The 18916-nt window shown below is 39.4% G+C and overlaps 1 protein-coding gene across 2 annotated transcripts in view; it reads left to right on the plus strand.

Moving 5' to 3' along the window:
• The window catches only part of slc15a2 (solute carrier family 15 member 2), a 25191-nt gene extending 6515 nt beyond the window's left edge, over nt 1–18676 (plus strand). For both annotated transcript variants that reach the window (XM_078262413.1, XM_078262412.1), the window contains 20 exons: nt 1061–1202; nt 2483–2575; nt 3318–3417; nt 4358–4448; nt 4558–4635; nt 5758–5840; nt 6030–6113; nt 6239–6328; nt 8447–8491; nt 8812–8847; nt 10329–10417; nt 10779–10860; nt 11976–12101; nt 13246–13413; nt 13906–13952; nt 14108–14215; nt 15483–15582; nt 15666–15809; nt 16267–16371; nt 17599–18676. In XM_078262413.1, the coding sequence (XP_078118539.1) occupies nt 1061–1202; nt 2483–2575; nt 3318–3417; nt 4358–4448; nt 4558–4635; nt 5758–5840; nt 6030–6113; nt 6239–6328; nt 8447–8491; nt 8812–8847; nt 10329–10417; nt 10779–10860; nt 11976–12101; nt 13246–13413; nt 13906–13952; nt 14108–14215; nt 15483–15582; nt 15666–15809; nt 16267–16371; nt 17599–17817 (2030 nt within the window). In that variant the 3' untranslated portion in view covers nt 17818–18676. The remainder of the gene's footprint in view (nt 1–1060; nt 1203–2482; nt 2576–3317; nt 3418–4357; nt 4449–4557; nt 4636–5757; nt 5841–6029; nt 6114–6238; nt 6329–8446; nt 8492–8811; nt 8848–10328; nt 10418–10778; nt 10861–11975; nt 12102–13245; nt 13414–13905; nt 13953–14107; nt 14216–15482; nt 15583–15665; nt 15810–16266; nt 16372–17598) is intronic.
• The last annotated feature ends 240 nt before the right edge of the window (nt 18677–18916 follow it).

Consider the following 18916-nt stretch of genomic DNA (forward strand, 5'->3'; position numbering starts at 1 on the left):
CTAACAACTGAGCAAACTCCTGGTAAGGAAGATCATGAGATGTAATACTAAGCTCATGAGAAAAGCCAGTAGGTGGACCTTGAATAGAGAGTTTATTTGTCACATAATTTAGGGTTTGCTACCAGAAAAAAGCACTCAAATGACACACAAAGTGATACTACTGGAGCAGGTTTTCTGGTTGCTGAGTTACCAATGTGCCTTGTGTTTACTTCAAGGCATGTTGGACAAACAGTATACAAGGTTAATAATAAAAATTGCCATGCAACTATTTGTCTCAATGGCTTATTTAGTGATGAAAGACATGTTTAGGCTGGTAACAACAGCAAACAGAGGCGTTTATGCATTTAAAGGTAACATACAGTATTGTGCTCATTTCCAGGTTCATACTTATATTTTGGGTTTCTACTATAGAACATGTTTACATGCTTTAATGTTCAAAAAACTGATTCTTTTTCTCATACTGTCTGTCTGAATATACCTGTATTCACCCTCTGTCTGAAACACTACGTTTTAGCGCCTGTCTCTTTAAGTTCCCCCACCAAAAAGTCCTGGTCTGTTCTGATTGTTCAGCGTTTCCGCGTCTTCTGCATCTGGAGTCTCTGCACTGTCATTGTAGCCGGGAATAACTGTAGCGGCATTTTCTACCCATATAGTTGTGACATCAAAACCGTATGGAAGTCCTGCTAGCTCGTTTAAAGGCACCGTTTCTAAATACAGGCTGTGTGTATTTCTCCATGGAGTGGGCATTTCGACACTTTCACAGTATTTATATAGCACCTGCTTAAAAAAGACATGGAAATCTCACTTTTTACAATACAGGACCTTTAACATTCCTTTCATTTCCTCTTGAGTAGCTCTCTAAACAGCTACCTTCTTAGCATAAATACATATTTATTGGTTTGAACAATGCTCACAGAATGAGTTTGTAATGACTGACCCACTCACAGAAATGAACCACATTAAATGAGACTTTTGAGTAGTACAGGTCTTATTAGGTATTTGGACTTTATATGTGGAGCTGGGAGTATCATTCCCCTCATGCTTGTGTATCTGTTCACAGCGGTGCTCACGCTCTACTTCCTCACCTACCTGCACTGGGACAAGGACCTCTCCACCGCGGTCTACCACGCCTTCAGCGGCCTCTGCTACTTCACACCCATACTGGGAGCTCTCATCGCTGACTCATGGCTCGGAAAATTCAAGTGAGTCCCTGTGTCCTTCATCCCCAAATGCATTAAAGGGTTAGTTCACCACAAATCACAAAAGTGGTAATCCACAGACCTTACTATAAACACTTTTCTTTGAAAAATACAGAGCGTGTGGTCTGTGTCATAGATGGGGTGTTAAGTCAGCTTGTTATAGGCTGCATTATTGTGCATTTGACACGGAAACAGGAACCTGTTCCTATTTAAATCTGCACACATTTTGATGCAAAAAAAAAATTAAAAAAAAGACAATTTATTCTCTTCTTATTCAACTGTTGCTGAGAGGAATCTCTCTTTCTGCCCTTTCAATTATCAGTCTGATTGAATTATTGGACAACTCAGGAAGCAAGCTACAACTGCCATTAACATCATCAATACAAATACTCTATATATTTCTGCATTAAAAATGAACTAAATTACATATACAAAACTTTTATCAGCAAAATGTACTTATCACAAGTACTAATTATGCAGAAGGGCCATTTTCAATAGTGTTATATCATTATATATAATTTAACCTGTAACTGATGCAATAACATTTAAGCAATATTTCAGTGCCATATCTGGCCAAGGTTCATCTAATTTATAAACTTTTTAAAACATCTCATTGACTTTGGGGTATACATCACCTTGCAGTAATCTATACAGTGGTAGAGCACAACATTCAAGAGTCTGATGCTGACAGAGCATCTGCCCAATGGGTAAAAACAATCCATTGCATCAAACTGTGGTTTGGGCCATGCAAAGAGTTCAAAAAAGGTTATTGAGACGTGGTCTGTATAGAACAGAGGAACACTAGTCAAGCCAACATAGACTTCATAATGTTACCAACATTTTCTCCTCAGACAGACCCAGGCTGTTGGTGGGCAGCCATCTGCTGCTGCCAGTTGAGACACAGAGACGGATACAGATATACAGATATAGAGAATTAAGATTCATAATAATTATAGCAGTTGGTATGATGAATGGTGGCAATTATAGTAACAACAAAGATAATGGAACTATGACTAGAAATAATAGTTGTAGCAGTTCAGGGCGTAGCAAGGTGTTGCGGGGCATAGTAGGGCATAGCAGTGTGTTTACATATGGGGGTTCCCATGTACCGTCTTCCCCAGCCACCCTGCCAAGATCTCTCGCTACCCCTTCGCCACCCCATGTAAAATTTTCTAGATCCGCCACTGAGTGGAGATGAATCACCCTGACCACACACACACATATATTGCATGGTAATAAGAGTGCAGCTTTGAATGATCATAATCCCAGTTTGCTCTCAACAGGACCATCATCTACCTATCCATAGTCTACGTGATCGGGCATGTGGTCAAGTCAGTTGGAGCCATTCCCACTGTCGGAAACAGCAGCATGCATATGTAAGTTATCTGGGGCTGATTCAGTCATTTTGAGCAGGCAGAATCATAGTTAAGTGATGTTAGACAGAATATAAAGAGTTCCTAATCATTAAGAGCCCACAGATGTATTAGGCTAGCCAAAGAATCAGAGTGAATTGCCATTTTCTTTAACTTTGAATCCCTCAACATGTTAGAGATGTGGGATTCAGAGGTCTTCAACCAGGCTCAGGTTAGGCAGTTACAACAATTATATTCATCATTGATTTATATGTTGATTATTTTCTTGTTAGACAAATTATTAGATCAGTCAATTAGTCATAAGATATGTCAATTAAAAGCTACCACAGTCCAAGATGACATCCTAAAATTGCTCATTTTGTTCACCCAACAGTCCAACATCCAAACATGTTCATTTTACAATGATACACTTCAACAGTGTTTTATTTTAAGAAACTGTAACCAAGAAATGTTTGGCATTTTTGCTTGATAAATTACTTAAATTATGAATAGATTAGCCAAATTAATCACAATTGTTCAAGCACTAGATTCATTCTTCTTCTGTGTCCCACATTAGAGAAAACCTTCTTGATAAATTAATTTAACAATCAACTGATTATCACAGTGCATTACTTATTGTGTTGGGTCGACTAATCAATTAATAGACTAATACTTTCAGTACCACACTTAACACACTGTATATACAGTATATAGTCCACGTCCAGTAGCATCAACAGCAGGTCATTTGTATGTTGTTGTGTTGCAGTGCTCTGTCCATGTTAGGTCTGATACTCATAGCCTTCGGCACCGGAGGAATCAAACCCTGCGTGGCGGCATTTGGCGGAGACCAGTTTGACGAGGAGCATGTAAGTCACCGAACTTTCTTTTTAGTTTCAAGACACAAAAGTTGGTACTGTTTGTATTGTCTTTGAAGGACACAGTGAAACAATATCTGTAAAATGAATCAGTAAATGCCACGTATGTCCAGAGAATTAGTCAGTAGAAAGTACCATCCATTGATAATGGAAGATTTTGATTGGGTCACCAAGATAAAAAATGTTGTCAACCAAAGTATTACTCTCTATACAACAGCTTCCCTGAAATTCACCTTAGTGCCTATAGATTTACGTGTTAGTTTTACAGATAGTTTCTTCAGGCCTTCTGCAGTAAAAGACAAAAAAAGTCATGGCATCAATAAAAGCTGCTTAACTGTTGTGCCACAGTGGTTCACTCATAAACATTCAGTACAAGGTAATGGGAATAATACCAAACAGAGATTGAAATGTTTAAGTGTGGGAAACCCTGTGCATGTACCAGCATGTACCAGAATATGTGAATATTAAACTTATATTCATCAGGTGGACACAAACTGTGGCCAGGATAGCTCAGTCGGTGGAGCGGGCGCACAATACAGAGGTTCATGCCTCAATGCAGAATGTCTAGGGTTCGAGTTCAACCCCCTTTCATTGCTTTCCTATCATTAAAGGCAGAAATGCCCAAAAAATAATCTTTAAAAAAAAATGTTCCTAAATCTATGCTGGATTTGTAAATGAAAATAGACAAATGGTCCAAAATAGGCAAATGCAGCTTTGATTTAAAATTGTCAGAATAGAAAGATTAAAAAACACGTTAAGAATGGGTTACACAAAATTCTACAGTGCTAGAATTGCATGTTATCCATTAAATTAACAAAAAAATGTTTAGAAAAGTAATATATAACCTTAATGTGGACTTAAAGATCACAGAATACAATATTTGAAAATAAATAATTTAAAGCGTCCTAATTATTCCATTGATGATCTCCAGGGCAGCGAGAGGCAGAAATTCTTCTCCATTTTCTACATGTCAATCAATGCTGGGAGCCTCTTGTCGACTGTGATTACACCCATACTGAGAGGTGAGCGTTCACATTCTTAATGTTCATCATATGTTATATACCCAATGAGGTTGACTGTGTGACTGACATCACTGTGTTGATGCCGTTTATGCTGGAATATCTCCTGCAGGGGATGTGCAGTGTTTTGGTGGTGACTGCTACGCTCTGGCCTTCGGGGTTCCTGCAGTTCTGATGATTGTGGCTTTAGGTGAGTGTCCATCCAGCTGTAACACCATATAGGCAGGTGTAATCAACATGTAGTAGTCTACTGTAGTAGTGAAAGTACGGACAGGGACTGCATAACATTCTCTTCTCTAGAGCCTGACCGATATGGCTATTGGAAAGTAAAAAAAAAAAAAAACAGCATATAAGGGTCAAAACATACGTAACTTATTACATACTTATCTGCCAAAATATGTATTGATAAGGATATAGCTGTGATAAACCAATATCAGCTAATAATGTCGGCCGTGTCGATATAGTATTAGTGGAGCTCTGATACTTCCCCATAAGTGTTTTGGTTCAACGCAATTAAACTCTGGTTCTAGCTGCTTGAGCTGCTCAATGGTCAAGAACTAATTACTGTCCCTCATAAGTGTGAAGTAGCAGCTGTGTGGATGTGAAATCTACAGATATTAAAGAACTGCTTAGAAAAGCCATAAAACAAAACATAAATACACTTTGTATGCCTCCAGGATATTCGTACATGTACATAAAAACACCAGGCTGCAACACAATGCCCCAATTCTAAAATCAGCGTCCAAATTAACTGTCACATTTAAGAATTTGAGTTTACTTTATGGTTCCTATCGGCATGCTGAAAGCATTTTTGTATGAAGTCAAGCTTTTGACAGGCTGGGCTTCCTCTTTATCAAGGCAACTCCTTATACAACCTGACAGTCAGTTTTCTTTGCCTCTGAATCCCCACTAAACCTTTTGGGAGTCATGCTTGGCTGACTGCTCCCTATGAAAACAAGATGTGTTTTTATTACCAGAGGGGCCATTTGAGAGTGAGACAAAAGTACGGGCCTCAGTGTTTTCAGGGCTCTAAGCTTGTTTACAACATGACAGATTTTATTTCTCTTACGCATTTGACAATCCATTGTAAGAGGATAAAACATAATATAAATGGTAAACCACTCTGTCAGATTCTGCTGTTTCTTCTCATGTTGGTTAGGAAATAAATATATAGCTGCTATGATCATGTTGGTACTTCTCTTACAAGGCAAGTGGAGCAATTGTTCCAAGCACAACAGCTGAGCTGTTGCCAACATAAATTGTTTTCTTCACTCCTTTGAGTCCAGCCTAACTCTTCATCCATCTCGTGCAGTTGTGTTCACTGCTGGCAGCGTGCTGTACAAGAGGAATCCTCCCCAGGGAAACATCCTGTTGGAAGTCTGCAATTGCATTGGGGTGAGTCATATCCCAGTCTTCTCGAGATGATTTATTAAAATGCAAATGGGTTTATTCAGTTCTATTTGTACTCTCCAAGAAACATTGTGTCTTGTAATAAAATTATGAATTTCACACATCTGCTTTTGTTTCGTTCTGAGCTGTCCCCGTTTTCCATTTTCATTTCTGTTATCGTCTTTTGGTTTGCAGTTTGCCATCAAAAACCGCTGGAGAAGATGGAAGTATGACCCTCAGAGGAAACACTGGTTGGACTGGGCTGAAGAGAATTACTCGGTAACAGAAGGACTCCTTCACTCTTCTTTAGAGTCTTTTCTGGGGATTGCACTCAAAAAGAGCATTGGTTCATTGGCTTCATTGCATCAATAATGCATCCAGTCTGTGTGTTTGTGTGTTAACAGAAGCGTCTGATCGAGGAGATTAAAATGGTGCTGCGTGTTTTGGTGCTCTACATCCCGCTGCCAATGTTCTGGGCTCTGTTTGATCAGCAGGTATGTGAACACATAACACCTATGATCCAACTCCACAATTCATACAACATGTACTAAAGTTTAGTGTACTGAAAAAGTCAAAATAGGATCTAGGATTGGCAATGGTTTATGACCACATACCTGCAAAATGTAAATGAAATTGTGGCTGGGTTAGCTCAGTTGGTAGAGCAGGCGCACATGTGTAGAGTTTGACTCTTTGACGCAGTGGCTGTGGGTTCAAATCCAACCTATGGCCCTTTGCTGCATGTCATGTCCCCCCTTTCATGTCTTCATCTGTCCTGTGAAAATAAAGTCCTAAAAATGTAAATTAAATACTTTAGTGTTTAAATCAAGTATCATATTCAATTATTGTTACCTGTACATACTGTCATAGCGCTCTTACTGTATAAAATCCCATAACTATGGGTTACCTTCTCCACTGGCCAACACTCAACACAACCATCTGATTATGGAAAACCTCAAAGCCACATTCAACATGTCTGAGCTTTATTCCTTCTGAACTCATTCGCCATCAAAATAACACTCAGACATGGGTGTCAGTTTGGTTTGAAATGTGCTGAGGACAGAGACGCATTCGGAAGTACATTTCCAGAAGTGCTGGGTACCATGACGCATTATTTTTTTCTTCTCTCTTTCGCAGGTCATGTTTTGAAAGACGCTGTCCTGTAGCTTACTAATGAATAAAAACATGGTTTAATGTACCTAAACAATGATCAGTGATCACCAAATTCTAAATCTCTCATATTGCTCCTCATAACCACTGAAAACGGTCAAAAAATCTAACCCAAAGTCTAATTATTATGGACGTTATCTGACATTAAGCGTTTCTGCTTCACATTTTCAGCAGGGCAGCGGAGCAGCTGTGGGTTGACTCCCCACGGTTCTCATGGGGTTTATAAGTCATAATGTGAAAAAGCTTAACGTGGTTTAATGTACCTAAACAACGATCAATCATCGCCACATTTCCGGTTCGATTTTTTGACAGTTTTCAGTGGTTATGCGGAGCAATATGAGAGAGAAATTTGATAATCATTGATCATTGTTTAGGTACAAGCTTTTTCCTCGCCATAGGCGTCAATGAAGAAGACAATGCTAATGTGAGATAACTTATATAATAGTTGGATTTCAGTTTAGTTCTTTTGACAGGCTTATGTGTTCATTACAAGATATGGCCATGAAAAATTTGGTGATCATTGATCGTTGTTTAGGTACATTAAACCACATTAAGCTTTTTTTTACGTTGAGCAGAATGTCCCGCAGTGTTGTGAACAGAGAAGCGTGCAGCCAGCGCAGCAGCAGAGCGGCTGTGTCTGTGCCTGCCCTGTGGGGATAGAGATTGTTGTGGATTTTTGATCTGTCGCTCAAGAATTATATGTATTATGGACTTTTTTTTTTTTTTTAACTAAATTGAGCTCGAGGTTTTCAAAAAAAGTGGTGGGTACAAAATGACTCATGACGAAATCTGGTAGGTACGCGTACCCACCGTCCCCACCGAAATCAACGCCTATGCACTCAGAAAAGAAAAGAAAACTCACTTCTCCCTAGAAGGCATGTAAAATATTAACCAGTTCTTCCTTATTATTCTCTCCAAGAAAACAAACAAAACAACCCTGCTAGGCACATTATGCTAAGCTAACAGTGAAGCTGATGACTTAACCCTGTATTGACACGAGGTGCTTCTCATGTTGCTTAAATTGCCTCCTCGACTCCTCCACTTGCCTCCCTTCCTCGCATTTTAGTCCCTCCCACCGAGGAGGCACGGGAGAGACGCGAGGAAATCATCGGAGGAGAGAGGAAACAAGCAAATTTGTTTTAGAGGGATGAGACGTCTTTCCCTCTGAAGGGTCACATGAATACGTCAGCTGTTTGGGCGGAGTAAGCAACTCCTTCAGCTGCACGACTTCCGGGAAGGCTGCTCTCTGTGTATCCTCGCCTATAATCCTCGATGCTCGCTCCTCGATGATCCCTCCTCGGGGCAGAAATAAGAGCTTTGAGAAGGCCTTCACCGACGAGGGACAGAACAACTTCCGGTTCAGCCGAGGACCGAGGAGTAGAGGAGCTATCAAATAAGTGACATGAGATGCAGCTATTAACAGTCAGTGTTTTTCTTTATTGCAGGGTTCCCGCTGGACGCTTCAAGCCACAAGGATGAACATGGCTTTTGTAAGAGTTTCTTTCATGAAATGACAATGGTGTAGAAATGTTAAAAAGCTGATCATCTAAACATCTTTTATTGCACTCTGATATCAGTGGGTGGGTTTGATATTCATCTGATTGCAGATCTTGTAAAACAGATTTTACCTTTGGTTGGGCGTTTTTTATTCCTGTAATTTACGGTTGTTTATGGTCTTAATAAACCATGCACTCAACTGGTTGAAGTGAATGTTATTGGGCAATGCAAACCCTGCACATCCTGTTATATTTATGAAGTTAAATTTGAAATTGCTTACCTGTTAAGATGGAATCTTTTTGTTTTCTTACAGGGAGATATCTTTGTTATTAAGCCTGACCAAATGCAGGTACGTGCAGCTCCTCCTGCTCTCACCAAAATTAGGAAAAATGCACAACAAGGTGTTCTGATACAAGAAAACACTAGAAGAGGTGAATAAGGAACACTGTGGCATCCTTAAGCCGCCACCACATGATCCACGGTAAAACCACTCTGCACTGGTTGTGCTATTGTTTTCCTGAGGGGAGAGCGGTGGAGACAACTCGGAGGAAGCGCTACACTTTGCGCCACGCACCACTCTGAATTGGCGCCGAGCATAGAGTTCATAGTTCAAACCATTTCAACTTTGACCTCGTTGCCACTGACCTTTCAAGGCACAACCAAAGACAGAAGCAATGATGACGTATACCTGCGCTTTGCCTCTCTGCTCTGCGCCCTACCTTGCGTTTTTACCTCTTGTCATGTGTAGGTGGCTTCAGATTGCACTCATACAATTGTAAACTGCAAGAAGAGAAAGCTGGACAGGCGTACGGCCAATAAATGATCTTTAGAGGTAATAATAGGTGTATTTCTGAACGTTGGAGAGTCAGGCTAGCTGTTTCTCTTTGCTGCCAGCTTCTATGCTTAGCTAGGCTAATTGCCTCCTTGTTTCTAACTCCATACTTAAAAGGAATACTTCGTGTCACTGCAGTGTGGGTAGTTTACACATACAAACAGTGTTTGACTTACCTCCATGTTGCTAGCTCCCCACTTATTCAACGGCAAAAATCTGCAGTCATCGATGATACGGTTCAAATTTAGCTGGAAGAGGGAAGGTCCGGGGAGAAGGAAGCTCTGGGTGCCGGCGACGCCCCCAGGTGCCTTTTGTCACACACTGCAGTGACACAAGGCCGGTTAAAAATCAGCAAAGTTTCACTTTAACAGATATATATATATGGTATAAGTCCTCTGATTTAACTCCCAGAAAGAAACTCCCAACGATTCATTTATTTGAGGATGTTTAATCAGATGAACAGTTTGTAAGATTTATTTTGGCCATAAGATGTTCATGGTTGCCTAATATTTAGGATCATTGTCTTGTTGTATTTTCCTAAAAATAGAGGACTCTATAACTGCTGTTCACCTGATATTGATGTGAACACCCTCAAACACACTTAAGGCTGAACGTCAGCAATCATTTCATTTTCATTTCAATGTACAGAGACAAAACAATAGAAATTGTGTCATCTAGTGAGTCAGTCTAATACCTACAGACTGCTGTGTGTAGTGGATATATACTTTTATGGAACACCTGCCAGCCATTTTAAAAACATATTGTGTGTGTGGCACATCTCAAGTAAAGCACTAAAGACAATGTTTGACTTGCCACGTGACGCTGTCATTCTCGTGAAAACACTTTTCCAGCTGTTAATCACTGCCATCTTGCCATCTCTTTACAGTTGACCATAATCAGTCTCTCATTCTCGTATAACTCTAACCTTTATGATTTTATGAGGTTTAGTGAGCTTTTATAGAGTCATTTAACCATGTTTTTCTCTCTCTGTTGTCTAGATGTTGAATGCCATGCTGATTCTTTTCTTTGTGCCCATCTTTGACCTCATCATATATCCTCTCGTTGGACTTTGCAGAATTAACATCACGTGAGTAGAAGCCTGTTGTTTTGGATACTCCCATACTCGCTTTATTGCAGAAATGAGCAGTCTCTTAAACTGGAAAATGAGCCATTATATCCCACAGATACAAATAAATGGTTAACAAATGAAGGAAATCTTTTCTAATTACTAATTCTAATAATAATAATGTATTTAAGAGAATAGCTCAGGTTGTAAAGGACATATTTGCAACAGATGGCATTGTGTCACAACAAGGGATGGGGTTGTCTCTTATCAGGCAGAAGATCAGTGAGGACACTGATGAGGAAATCACTTTTCGGATTTATAATGTGATAAAGCTTGGCTCTGAATGAAAGGTGTATAAAAGTGTTGACTGTCTGTCCTTCAGGCCTCTGAGGAAAATGGCCACAGGGATGATTTTTGCAGCGCTGGCCTTCGGAGCGGCCACACTGGTGGAGGTTAACGTTGTGGTACGTATGAGCAGCAATCATAAATCTTGCACCCGTTACAAAAATAAAAAGACACTTACAAAACACCTTACTTACTTACTTACACATATAGGATTATTTGCATGCATGCACAGCCAGCCAAAAAACATGAAATTTGGAATTCTGCTTTCCAGCCCTGGAAGAGAAGAAGATATTTATCAATATGTCCTGACAAAACATTGAGCTGTCCTTAGGGTTAGGTAATGTAATCTGTCACAAGCCCCTGGATTTATTTTTGTATGATGTCCTCATGAAGCAGCTGCTAAAATTAGAGCTGTCTTCAGGAGGTCAATTTGAAATCATGTGGGCAGCTTGCAGATATCTTTTAAGCTTTGGTGCCAGAATGGAAACTTCATGATATAATCCTCTTGGCCAAATGTGTCTTCATATACAATACTATTTTGATTCTGGTGAAATAAGATGCCAAAAATGTATACAGAATAATCTTTTTAGTAATAAATGTGCAGCTTGTGTTTTCCATTTTATGCCATGATAAATATGCACTTCCCAGAATACTATGAGGTAAATGTGGTGCAAAATGTGAGAGCTTGTAGAATACGATGTGAGAACTTGCAGATCAAAAAAATCTGAACTTGTATGTTAAAATTTGCACTTGTAAAAAATATTCACACACGTGATCTGAATTTGAAGTCACACAAAGAAAAAAAACACAAAAGTGTTGCAAAAGTCGAGGTGCGCAGATTGGCCACTTCACTGCACATAGTGAAGTTGCAGTGACAGATTCTAGAGGTTGTAATCAGTTGCGGTTGTGATGGAAAATGAAAAAGTTAAAAAAAAAAGTATACGAGTAAATGTTGCATTACAAGTTTGCAGCTGTCATTGTGTTCGTGTAAATGTCAATCTACCCATTTGTGAATATTGTTTCTGTGACTTCACATTTAGAAAACGTGTGTGAACATTTTTTACAATCATCATTTTAACTCGTAATCCTTTCAGCATATCTAAAATAGTTTGAGGTCCATGAACCATAAAAAAATAGCATTTATAAGTCTTCATGATATAATCATTTCTTTAAAAGACTTTGTTCTGTGATATTTATCAGTATTAGTGCTCTGATTTCCCTTATTGTCTGCTAGAAAACGGTGGTGGATCCTGCACCTGCTGGGAGTTGTCTCCTGCAGGTCTTTAACCTGGCAAAAGCTAATGTGAGTCTGGAGATCCCCAGCAGAGACCTGTTTCCAGAGCCAATCCAATACCTTCAGGTAACCAGACGGGAGAAGGGAAAAACTACTTTATATACCATCTTGTATGGATGCAGGGAAGTTTTCAGTGAACAGGTTTCCATTAAATGCATACTCGTTTTTTCTTCTTTTACATTTCTAACCGGTCTGAATTGTAGACTCTCATTGAGTGTGAGAGTGCAGACCTGGGAGGGTTCTGCAGGGTTTATCACCCCCTTTGATCAATAATATTAACTTTATCCAACAAGGAAATGCCTAACTGAGATAAAAATGTTGTTTTTCAAAAGTGTGTCCTTGCTGAAACAGTAGTAGTATACATAGTCTATATCCTCGACGTTCCACTTCCGCGATTGCTCCGGTGCCGCCAGAAATTCCGCCGGATACATATCTTTTCAGCCGATGTCCGTTTCCTTCTGCTTTCTTTGTGTTGGAATTTTAAACTCTGGTGGATTTATGAGGACTATGGTTAACTGCGCCTCAGATCTCTGCATGGTAAATTGAGACAGCTAGCTAGACTATCTGTCCAATCTGAGTTTTCTGTTGCAAGACTAAAACAACTTTTGAACGTACACACGTTCCACCAAAACAAGTTCCCTCCCGAGGCTATTTTGCATCGGCACGGTGGCTCCGTGCGGAGCTCAGCGCCACCCAAGACGATTGTGATTGATTTAAAGAAATGCCAATAAACCAGAGCACGTTTTTCTTCCATCCTGGAAAGCTGTGTGGACTCACCAGACCCTCCTCCGCAGCGCTGTGGAGGAAGGTCCGGCAAAGCGAGAATATAGTATACATAACAGAGAAGATACAAACATATGAAGCAGATTTATAATATATATAAAATATGTAGAGAATAAACATGGATCAACCTATACAAATAGGATCAGAAGGATACTGTAAAACTATCAGCATTCAGTGTACCATATAACACAAAAAAATGCACAGAAATTAGTAGGTGCACAAAAGCAAAGCTGCTCTACAGGAACATTTTAGGGCTCAGGACACTTTTGTCTTTCTCTCTCAAGTCCGTGTCTTATTTTGCTAAGAAGTAAAAGAGCTCAACAGAAACAAGACCTTTTATTTTCCAATAGTGATTTTGTCAGAGTTGTTTTTCAATTTTGGAAAGAACCTGAACCTGAACCTTAACCCCGTGGTCTCTCTATGTCAGAATCCTCTAAAATATGAGACACTTCCACTGGAGGCATCCGGCAAGGAGCTGAACATTCAAGTCACCTTCAATGGAAAAACCTCAGAGTGTAACCACATGTTTGACGAACAGAAGGCCTACAGCCTCATCTTGTACTCAGACCCTACTACTGTAATCCATTGCAAACATGTAAGTGCCCCTGACAATTGGTTCAGTTTTCTTTTCCATAGCATTAAATATTCATAGCTAAATAAGCAACAGTCAAAGTTTAAGATTTGTCGGACTGTGTGGGTGGGGTTTGATCAGATTTGATTGACAGTCCTCCTGGCAACTTAAGCAAACAACTACATAACTGTTGTACATGTTGTACATACTGAAATCTGTCATGGGAAATAAACAGTTTCAACTTTGTCAGATTATTGTATGTAGGACCCCATCACTCATAGCAAGAAGCTGAATAAAAAAATGCCTTTTCAGGGCCTTTAAAAAATAACATTCACTGATGGTGAGTGCTGATCTCTAGCAAAACTTGTATAAGACTGTAAAGTCACAATATTTGCAAAAATCATACTCCGAAATTCTAAGAACAACACAAATAAGTTAAGCAGAGAATTGAAATTGATGTTATTGATAGACGCTCCCATGACCTGGCTGTGTTTTGTTGTTTTTTTAATCATCCAGGTGGATGACCACATCATGAAAAATGAAGATGGGAATCCTCTCCTGAGGTAAAATAGATTTAATGTTAGAGGTTATGACTCATCTTTTACTCTACACTGTACAATATTTTAAGATAATTATTCCCTTGCTGCTGTAAAAATGTTCTCTAACTTGAATAATCAGTTAAGTTTGCTCATGAGTTCTTCTAATTCTAATTCAACAGGTTCCTCAACACACTGCCAGAGGCAATAAACCTAACTGTTGGACAAGTGGTTTTCCAGTTGCCCTCGAATTACAGCATGTCTCCTAACAAGACTGTGGTTCGGGGAGAGTGAGTAGGACTGTCTAGCTGCTGTTCGACTAGCATCTGCAACTAAATGCAAGGCTTTTTGAAGTTGAAACCTTTGTGCTCTTAACAAAGCAAATTACAATTAGGGGCAGTTTGTAGTGATGAACCCATGGATATTATTACTGAACTCAGGCTGTCTCAGATCTAGAGCTTTATACAGTAGTGTTTCCAGCAGCAAGCAGCTGTCTTCAGCTAAAAAACTCACTGCACACTTGCTACCTGCTCAGCACCAAATAGACACTAACTGGTGAACATGGTGGGGCATTTAGCAGCGAAAGAGCCAGATATTTTTCTCAAGAGTTGGTGGAGACCAAAACAGAGCTTAAAAAAAAGAGTGTATATTGGACTTATATTCAACAAGTTGACACAAACACAACTCCAGATTGATGTATGAATAAACAACTGTTTGCTAACGAGTTGCTATAGCAACTTAAAAGTTAATATGCCCGGGCGCCTGGGTAACTCACCTTGCAGTACGCGCACCCATATATAGAGGTTTACTCCTCGACACAGCAGCCGCGGGTTCAACTCCGACCAGCGGCCCTTTGCTGCATGTCATTCCCCCCTCTCTCCCCCTTCATGTTTTCAGCTGTCCTTTACAAATAAAGGCCTAAAATGCCAAAAAAAATAAAAATAAAAACGTTATTATGCCCCCAAGTGGGCAAGAATTGAGTCCTTTAAGGTTTAAAAGAGGGAGGTATTATTGTTTTTGTTGTTATTTTTTAATTAGCATTCCTGTCTATACAAATTGAATGAACTGCCTAATATACTTTTAGATTATTCTCAGATTAGAATTAATTATATTAACAATTTATATTATATTATTAGAATTTCTAATCATTTGCATGATTACAAATATTAAATGTGATTTTGCATGAGGTTTTCTTACTCCTTAAACAGAACCCATACATTCTAGTTTCACTTCGGCTCTCTATACTGTAGTATTGGAAAAATCTACATTTGACAACAGGCTCAGTGCTTCAGTCCTTCGCCTAAGGTTGTTCATACAGAAAATCAGCAAGGCCTTTACTTCCATAACAATGGAGCCTAAAAAATAACTCCTCCCACTTCAGAAATCTAGTGACTTTAAGTAAAAACCCCAATTTTGCCTCAACTAAAAAAATAATTGGTTGTATGTATGTGATATAATGATTTTAATTCAATGTAGTCTCGTACAAAGCTAGTCAAATCATAATATGTGTTTTTTTTAATTCATCTCATCCTTCATGTACCTCCTGCCTCCGGGTAGATACCCACATGTCAGCTGCAGCTTACAGTCAGACCAGTGCTCTGATCTTGGCCTGGGCCTGCTGGACTTTGGAGCTTCCTACACTGTCATACTCATTAAGGTCAGTGTGCTTGCTATACAAGTTTATATACAGATCTTCCCTGCTATACAACATAACAGAACACCCTCTGTGTGTTTTGTCAGGAATCGGGTAAGATTGTGGCTCACAAGATGGAGGATGTAAGGGCCAACAACGTGCACATTGCCTGGCAGATTCCCCAGTACGTCCTCATAACTATTGGAGAGGTCATGTTCTCCATCACAGGCCTGGAGTTCTCCTACTCACAGGTTTGTCATGATACACACTAACTATCATCTCCACGCGGGAGCAAGATAACTTTTTAGAGCCAACATTTAAACCTACAAAGAGAAGTAGCCCTTTGATATCGTGTGAAATCTAAAATAGTTAAAATTTCTGGAAAAGCTACTTCTTGGAAAACAGTACTCAGTAGTAAATGTAGAACCACTTTCCAAGTGGTTGTAATTCAAATTCAACCAATAAAGTCATCAGAAAAGGTTTCAACAATCCTGTCCTTCTGCCTTTTCTGTTAAATTAAACTGCCTTTCTCTCCATAACTTATAGCCCATTGTCTAATGTCCCAACCCAAACATTATTTTTTTAACAAAAACTAATACTTTCTATCACATTTAGGACATAATGATCGCATTTTATAGAACCTTTAAATATTTGTATGCTGCTTGTTGTCTCTTTTCTTTACTAACTGTGGATCTCTCTTCTCTTCAGGCTCCAGCCAACATGAAGTCTGTCCTGCAGGCCGGCTGGCTGCTCACTGTTGCATTTGGGAATGTGATAGTGCTGATTGTGGCAGAGGGGGCGGGACTGGAGCAGGTATGACATCATGGGACATTGTGGGAGACATTAAAATCTTTTACACAAAATAAAGGAGGATTTAAACACCAAAACCACAGTCAACCACCTTTTTTGTGGAATAGTTTTAAAGCTGAAATATATCTTAGTCTCGTAAATCACAGTTTGTGTATTAATAAGCTCTTTTATTAAAGGGTCCGTTCTCCTAAATTGATGATGATGATGAATCATTTTATTTCGGTTAACTGAAAATTAGAAAAACACACATCGTCTTACTTGATATGCAGCCATGCAGATAGTTTTGTTTTTATTTGCCAAGGTTACCTTTTTCTGCTGTCACCCTGATACAATGAAGGTGAACAGATACAGTACAGTGGTATATACTGTGGTTTATGTGGTTACTGTAAATAGTGGCTGTAGTTTAATTATCATTTAAATGACCAGTGTATAGGATTGAGGGGGATATACTGGCAGAAATAGAATATAATATTCATGTTTTCATTAGCGTATAATCACCGGACACTAAGAATCGCTGTGTTGTCGTTAGCTTAGAATGAGCTCTTCATATCTACATGTAGCAGTTCCTCTTTCTGCCAAGTTGCACCACTTACAGTAGCCCAGAATGGACAAACCAAACACCGGCTCTATAAATAGGGCCTTTTTGCGTTTTTACGTTACCTGAAGGCTAGTCTATATCCTCGACGTTCCACTTCCGGGATTGCTCCGTTTCCTACAGAAATTCTGCCGGATTTCACTCATTTAGGCCGGATATCCGTTGCCTTGGTCTTCCTTTGTGTTGCCATTTTAAACTCGGTCGATTTATGAGGACTATGATTAACCTTTTCTCAGATCTGTGCAGGGTAAATCCAGACAGCTAGTTAGACTATCTGTCCAATCTGAGTTTTCTGTTGCACAACTCAAGAAACCTTTGAACGTACACGTTCCACCAAAACAAGTTCCTTCCCGAGGCTATTTTGCAGCGGCACTGCAGCTTTTCCAGGAGCTTAGCACCGCCCATGACGATTGCGATTGGTTTATATAGACCAGAGCAGGTTTTTCTCCCATCCCAGAATGCTGTGTGGACTAGCCAGACCCTCCTCCTACCCAGTGCGGTGGAGGAAGGTCTGGCAACACAAGACTACCTGAAGGTCACTATTGCTTTCTCAAGACTGCAGCACACTTTAACTGTGAACTGAATGTTTCTCCGCACAGCACAGTTCACACACTAACCAGTATTTGTTGTCCCAGTGGAAAGAGTTCCTGCTGTTTGCCGTCCTACTGTTGGCCGTCTGCATCATCTTCTCCATCATGGCTTACTTCTACACCTACGTTGACCCTGATCAGCTGGACAAGCTTTACCTGGAGGATTCAGGGAAGGAGGGAAATGACGATGATGATGATGACAACAGGAAGAAAGAAACTGATGACCTACATTTGAACAAAATGGGGAAGGGCACCAGATTGTAACCATGCCACATTAAATACACCATCTTCTTAGCTGTAGCTGATTTAGTTAAAAACATTGACGAGTTATCTGAAGGTACCCTTTTTTTAATTCAGTTCCTGTTTTATTTTTTTGTTTCAAGGTACTTTTTTGTGATAATGAGTAACTAAGATGTGATCATTGGACAGTTCTTGTGGTTAGAAGTTCAGTATTTCTTTGTCACATCCTTTATTCTGTGTTGTCTGTTTATGCTGTGTCTGTTATTTGTCCTTTATTATGTGAAACCTTTCTTAAGACTCCAGTCAATCAACAATGTTTAACCAGAGAACAGGAAAGTATTTACTGGCTGAGAATGAAGACTCAAAATAGTGTTTCAAAGAAGCAAAGTACTGTGTGATTTCCCATACGTGATCAAGTGTTATTACAAATAAACGTTAAATAGAATATGCTGGATATTTTCTATGAACATGTTAGGGAATTGGTTCAGTTTGCATTGTGTGCCTTTAACAATGATACTAAAAAGGACCATAGCTCCTGGTGGTTTTGCATGTTAGAAATTCAGTTGATATAATTACTGTTAAGGGTAACCAAGTTTTGTGAATAATGTCCTTCCATTAAGGAAGCCACCCTTTACAGTCAGCACATTCATTTATATGTTTAAGTTTAATGTATTATAATGAGCATTTGTAGCCTTTATTTGTCATGAGTTGCCTTATTATTTGTTATATTGTTATGAAAACTCTGCTTGTTAAGTCGGTATCCTGAGATTTGCTGGCAGCAATCTTTCCGTGCAGGAAACAAACCAAATCCACATTCGCTTTCTTATCGTCTGTCTTCTGGGTTTGATTTTCTGAAAACAAAGTTCATTGTTGCCAAAGCAGCATCTATCACACACACTGAAATCCGTAGCTACGTCCCCTAATACAACAATACTTTTGACACTGACAAGAAAGTTCACTGTGAGTGATTGTCTCTTTTAGGGTCTGCAAATTAAACTGAGTTACTGGCTAGCAGGTGGAAAAAAATCACAACAACTTCAAGAAATAGTCTGCAATATTGTAAACTCTAATATATGTGATCTGTGATTTATGTTCTAAAACATGAAAAACGAACAGTATGATC

The sequence above is a fragment of the Sander vitreus genome, chromosome 11 (assembly GCF_031162955.1).
Source record: "Sander vitreus isolate 19-12246 chromosome 11, sanVit1, whole genome shotgun sequence".
NCBI lineage: Eukaryota > Metazoa > Chordata > Actinopteri > Perciformes > Percidae > Sander > Sander vitreus.